This window comes from Agrilus planipennis, unplaced genomic scaffold (genome assembly GCF_000699045.2).
Source record: "Agrilus planipennis isolate EAB-ADULT unplaced genomic scaffold, Apla_2.0 scaffold5, whole genome shotgun sequence".
Classification (NCBI taxonomy): domain Eukaryota; kingdom Metazoa; phylum Arthropoda; class Insecta; order Coleoptera; family Buprestidae; genus Agrilus; species Agrilus planipennis.
The window spans coordinates 3292169-3298275 of NW_020442468.1; the positions used below are offsets into that span (position 1 = coordinate 3292169).

At 30.7% G+C, this 6107-nt stretch overlaps 1 protein-coding gene and 1 long non-coding RNA gene across 3 annotated transcripts; both read left to right on the forward strand.

Moving 5' to 3' along the window:
* The first annotated feature begins 1700 nt into the window (after positions 1-1700).
* LOC112906705 lies at positions 1701-3616 on the forward strand. Of its 2 annotated transcripts, XR_003232525.1 has the most exons (5): positions 1701-2044; positions 2432-2541; positions 2710-2902; positions 3244-3509; positions 3578-3616. XR_003232525.1 is itself a non-coding variant. In XM_025981374.1 (4 exons), exons 2-4 carry the CDS (start codon positions 2440-2442, stop codon positions 3267-3269), a joined length of 321 nt encoding a protein of 106 aa, XP_025837159.1. In that variant the 5' UTR covers positions 1706-2044; positions 2432-2439; the 3' UTR covers positions 3270-3569. The 2 variants fall into 2 exon arrangements, 1 of the variants encoding a protein (XP_025837159.1); XM_025981374.1 differs by lacking the exon at positions 3578-3616 and having other exon boundaries at positions 1706-2044; positions 3244-3569.
* Positions 3617-4413: 797 nt separating this feature from the next.
* LOC108734622 lies at positions 4414-6038 on the forward strand. Its single transcript, XR_001937417.2, has 4 exons — positions 4414-4570; positions 4949-5060; positions 5237-5401; positions 5741-6038. It is a non-coding gene; the product is annotated as an uncharacterized LOC108734622 (long non-coding RNA).
* The last annotated feature ends 69 nt before the right edge of the window (positions 6039-6107 follow it).

Below are 6107 nucleotides of genomic sequence, written 5' to 3' on the forward strand. Positions count from 1 at the left end.
AAAATTTACAATCATAATAGCCTGCTGTACATCTATGATTTTTTGTTTACAAATTTCTGTGAAATTACGGCATGTCTACTCGCCGTTTTTTATGTCATTTGGCATTTCCTACGATGTTTCTATGTATTCCCATTCCTATTTATTTCATTTTATATCCTTTTAATCTTTTTTTATTTAAGGTATAGGTTAAGTCTTTCGTCGTGACCCTTTGTAATTCCTGTGGGTAGGGTAGATGAATTTAATTTTAGTTTATTGTAACTTCAATATAAGAAACAAACGATTATGGCGTTACCTGAGAACTTTACCTAGTCTAGGCTGAGAACGAGAATAGAATTGTATGTATTTTTATTGAATTTTGAACACGCCCTATTTATTCTGTTTGTATTCAATGGTACAGTATATTTCTATACCCTTTGTAGATCTATTATCTATGGCTATGATAATACTTTATTTGTGACGTGCTCTATGGATAGTTTATGGTGTCTTGTCTATGGTCGTCATTTTGTATTATCCAATTTTACTTTTTTTAATTAGTAGGTATATTCTAATTTTTCATGTCTTGTTTAATAATATTGCAGGTAGTTCTGTTTTGTTGTTCTCTTTTACACATTGACGTGTAAATCAAAACGTATTGGAGTTCATTCAAATGAATAGTATACGAGTGATACAGTCCTTCCAGTATTTCATTTGCTGTTGTTTTCATCTGGAATATCTTGTACTTTATGGAGGTAAGAATGTATGCACTATAATTAATATTTCAGACTAAAATATTTTTTCNTAAATCAAAACGTATTGGAGTTCATTCAAATGAATAGTATACGAGTGATACAGTCCTTCCAGTATTTCATTTGCTGTTGTTTTCATCTGGAATATCTTGTACTTTATGGAGGTAAGAATGTATGCACTATAATTAATATTTCAGACTAAAATATTTTTTCTTTGTCTCATAGTAATCTTTGTGATTTTTAGTTGTAGTACTTTTCACTTTGACATCGCATTCTCTACTTGTGTGAAGCTAACAATTTATTTATATATGTTTGTATTGTAGCAGTGCTTTACTCCAGTAGTAGCTAAAATAAACCTTAAGCTGCCCTTTTTTGTAGTGGGTGCAGACGGATCTGTTGCTAAAATACAACGTATTAAGTAGCTCCAGCAAAAAGGGCAAATCATTTTTGTTTTTCTTATTAATATTCACTTTTATCATTGTTGTCAGCCATCATTGTAAATTCTTTGTTGTCGGCCATTAATACAAGTTCATTGTTGTCAACCATCATTGTAAATTCATTGTTGTCGGCCATTATTTGAAAGTAATTTTCATTGTTGACGACCATTGTTTGTCATTGTTGTTTTTCGAATTACGNGGTGTCTTTATTTAATACCAAAGTTAATTTTCGTTCTTTGTCTATTGTTCAGTAAGATAGAAAGAAAGCTTCTCTAAACATTAGTACCATAATTTTATGTTGTCAATTCGTTATAAACAAATTATCAATTTTTAACTGAATTCAGGAGAAAAATGGTAAGAAATTATTAACATCAATTGTAATGAATTTGTTAATAAAACAGTAGTTCAGCAAGATAGAAAGAAAGCTTCTTTAAATGTTAATACCATAATTTTCTGTTGGAAATTTGTCATAAACAAATTATCAGTCAATCAAGTATCTTCATTTGTAATGTATATGTTCACCAAGAATGTACGTAAATTTTATTTTTAATTAATTTACTTGGAAATATTGCATTAATTTTTAGAAATTGATATAAGTAGTCATAAAAATATTCTGTTAGTGTTGTAGTTGTTTTGTTGGGAGTTTTTTTTTTAATGATGCATCGGTTGCTATTTACGAATTAAACTGAGTTAGTATAATTGAACGCAACTATAAAATCTATAATCTACGTCTCATAAATATCGAAGGAACTATTATCATCTTTGGATCTTTCGGCGATCTCGCTCAATAATGATGATGTCATTATCTATGCATCTTGTCTTCGCTCTTCGAGAAGACGAGCCAACGTTTTTGTTCTCCGTAAACGAAGACGACGCCTGAAGGTATTTAGCTCTAATTCTTCTTCGGTTTTCATTTGATTGTGTGGAATACTTTTTATATTTAGTAATTGATGGGGTTCGATTAGCGTTGCATAGATTTTTTTGGTGTGAACGACTTCGCTGGCGTGCTGGTTTCGTATTCCAACATGGAATTTTATCTTGGCGTGTTGCTTGTCTACTCATCTACTGTAAATTTTTAGATTCTCAGTTTATTTGGGGTCGATGAATTACGATTTTGATAGAATTATTGAATTTTGAAAACAGTTTTAGGCGATGATTATCGATTTTTCATATTTATGACCACATCGTGAAAAATTTCTTTCGTTTTATAGCTAAAATCATTAACAAAAACATAGTGCACATATGACTAATATTAAGTTGTTTTAACAGAATAATAAATGAATATGAAGACAGTGGATCAAAAAGGCTTGAAGTATGGAAAAGCAGTCCCACTCGTAAATTATACTCTTGGGATTGGAAAAGGCCCATTTGTGGAAACAGTAAGAAATCTTTAATTATTTTGTGAAGTTGCATTTGTGGTTGTAATTTTCTTCTAAATTGTAATAATTAATGACAGAGTTACTTCCATAGTCTATTATTTAACTGGTGGAAGTTACAGTTCTTAATATTTTACAACATAATTAATTAACATTAAATTATTTCAACAGGTTGTTGCAAAGAAACAAAAAATTAGGATTGGAAACTTGGACTCTCCACAATCTCCTCTTGTACTTGAGAGGTGCAATTTCCGTGATGTTCTGTCTCTTGCTTGTTGGCTCATTTCAACCATCAGTGTATTTCTCCGTTGGCAACGTTTAGTAATAAAACTGGAGCACCGTACTGTCTACAATAATCCTGGAGGTTAGTAATTGTTTATTATTATCACGGTAATTTTCACAGCAATGGCGATCTTTGGGATCTATGGTTTCTCTTCTGTTATCTATTGCCCACGGCATAAATTGATGATAGCGTGCATTTATGGTAGTCTAGCAACGATCTATTGTTCATAACGTTGGGTATCTATTATTTCTATTGTACCTATGCTTTTAACTTTTATCTATGAATAAAGTGACATACGTCTTCATTTTGTTATTTGATATTTACTTGTTTTCTACAGTAAATTTTTTGTGTTTGACTTAGGCGTATTTATTGCCTTCCTTAATAAACAATGTAATTAATATGTTTTTTGGTCATTTCTGCAGATTATCCAACAAATGAAAGAGACTAAGGTTCAACTTGGTCATACTGAAACAGCCAAGGTCTACAGTGGTGTCTTTTGTGAACTACATATTCTTGATTTGCTGTTTTCGTCTTCACCTTGCAACATCATGAAGTTAATTTTCAACTGATAAATAAGAACAACAGGAGATTTACTGAAACAACATTTTGTGCTGTGGTATTCCTTCTGGATTTAGTCTGCATTTCACATCTGCAAACTTTGAAAAGTTACAGTCTACAATTAATTAAGGTGGGAATACTTGATATAATTAATTTTAATTGCTCTTTATTAATCTGTTACCACCGTATCTGTTTCAGATCGACGTTGGAGAAGACAAAGATGACCCCGCAGTTGAAATAGTTCTTTATCTTGCATGCTCTATCTAGTAGAATTCATTAAGTTCGTTGAAATAGTTCTATATCTTGCATGCTCTAGTTATAAACAAATTATCAATATTAACTGAAATCAAGAGAAAAATGGTAAGAAATTATTGACATCAATTGTAATGAATTTGCTAATAAAACAGTGGATCAGCGATATAGAAAGGAAGCTTCTTTATATATTAATACCATAATTTTCTGTTGAAAATTTGCTATAAACAAAGTATCAATTTTTTGCTGAATTTAAAAGAAAAATGGTAAGAAATTATTAACATCAATTGTAATTAATTTGATAATAAAACAGTAGTTCAGCAAGATGGAAAGAAAGCTTCTATAAACGTTAATATCGTAATTTTCTGTTGAAAATTTGTTATAAACAAATTATCAATTTTTAACTGAATACAAGGAAAAAATCTTAAGAAATTTTTAAATCAATTGTAATGAATTTGTTAATAAAACAGTAGTTCAGCAAGATAGAAAGAAAGCTTCTTTAAACATTAATACCATAATTTTCTGTTGGAAATTTGTCATAAACAAATTATCAGTCAATCAAGTATCTTCATTTGTAATGTATATGTTCACCAAGAATGTACGTAAATTTTATTTTTAATTAATTTACTTGGAAATATTGCATTAATTTTTAGAAATTGATATAAGTAGTCAAAATATTCTGTTAGTGTTGTAGTAGTTTTGTTGGGGTGTTTTTTTTTTTAACGGTGAATCGGTTTCTATTTAGGAATTAAACTGAGTTAGTATAATTGAACGCACCTACATAACCTGTAATCTACGTCTTATAAATATCGATGGAAGTATTATCATCTTTGGATCTTCCGGCGATTTCGCTCAGTAATGATTATGTCATCTTGTCTTCGCTCTTCGAGAAGACGAGTCGACTTTTTTGCTATCCGTAAACGAAGACAACGCCTGAAGGTATTTAGCCCTAATTGTTCTTCGGTTTTCATTTGATTGTGTGGAATAATTTTTATATTTAGTAATAGATAGGGTTTGATTAGCGTTGCATAAATTTTTTTGGTGTGAACGACTTCGACGGCGTGCTGGTTTCGTATTCCAACATGGAATTCTATCTTGGCATGTTGCTTGTCTACTCATCTACCGTAAATTTTTAGATTCTCGGTTTATTTGAGGTCAATGAATTACGATTTTGTTAGAATTATTGAATTTTGAAAATAGCTTTAGGCGATGACTATCGATTTTTCATGACCACGTGAAAAATTTCTTTCGTTTTATCACTAAAATCATTAACAAAAACATTGTGAACATATAACTAATATTAAATTGTTTTAACAGAATAATAAATGAATATGGTGACAGTGGATCAAAAGGGCTTGGAATATGGAAAAGCAGAGTCCCACTCATATGTTATTCTCTTGGGATTGGAAAAGATCCATTTGTGGAAAGAGTAAGAAATCTTTAATTATTTTCTGAAGTTGCATTTGTGGTTGTGATTTTCTTCTAAATTGTAATTATTAATGACAGAGTTCCTTCCATAGTCTATAATTTAATTTGTGTAAGTTAGTTCTTAATATTTTACAACGTAATATTTGAGATGAAATTGACATTAAATTTTTTCAACAGGCTGTCACAAAGAAACAAAGAATAAGAATTGGAAACTTGGACTCTCCACAACCTCCTCTTGTACTTGAAAGGTGCAATTTTTGTGATGTTCTGTCTTTTGCTCGGTGGCTCATTTCTCGGTTGTCAACGTTTAGGAGCACCGTACTGTCTACAATAATCCTCGAGGTTAGCAATGTTTACTATTTTCACGGTAATTTTCCCAGCAAATGCGATCCTTGGGATCGATGGTTTCTCTTCTGTCATCTATTGGCCTTAGCATAAGTTGATGATAGCGTGAATCTATGGTAGTCTAGCAACTATCTATTATTCACAACATTGGGTATCTATTATTTCTATTGGACCTATGCTTTTTTAACTTTTATCTATGAATTAACATACGCCTTCATTTTGTAATTTGTTATTTACTTATCTTCCAGAGTAAATTTTATATGTTTAACTTAGGCGTATTTAATGCCTTCCTTAATTAACAATGTAATTAATATTTTGTTTTTGCCATTTCTGCAGATTATCCAACAAATGAATGAGACTAAAGTTCAACTTGGTCATACTGAAACAGCCAAGGTCTACAGTGGTGTTGTCTTTTGTGAACTATATATTCTTGATTTGCTGTTTTTGTCTTCACTTTGCAACATCATGAAGTTAATTTTCAACTGATAAATGAGAGCAACAGAAGATTTATTGAAACAACATTCTGTGCTGTGGTATTCCTTCTGGATTTAGTCTGCATTTCACACCTGCAAACTTTGGATTGTTACAGTCTACAATTAATTAAGGTGAGAATACTTAATATAATTAATTTTAATTGCTCTTTATTAATCTGTTTGCCACCGTATCTATGTACCCCTTTTTTTGGTAGCATATAGTAACAACG

Excerpts from the sequence above, each read along its gene's own strand:
- LOC112906705 (XM_025981374.1), top strand. The coding sequence starts at position 2,440 with ATGAATATGAAGACAGTGGATCAAAAAGGCTTGAAGTATGGAAAAGCA. Across the intron at positions 2,542-2,709 it reads AAGGCCCATTTGTGGAAACA|GTTGTTGCAAAGAAACAAAA; the intron begins GTAAGAAATCTT and ends TTATTTCAACAG. Across the intron at positions 2,903-3,243 it reads TGTCTACAATAATCCTGGAG|ATTATCCAACAAATGAAAGA; the intron begins GTTAGTAATTGT and ends TCATTTCTGCAG.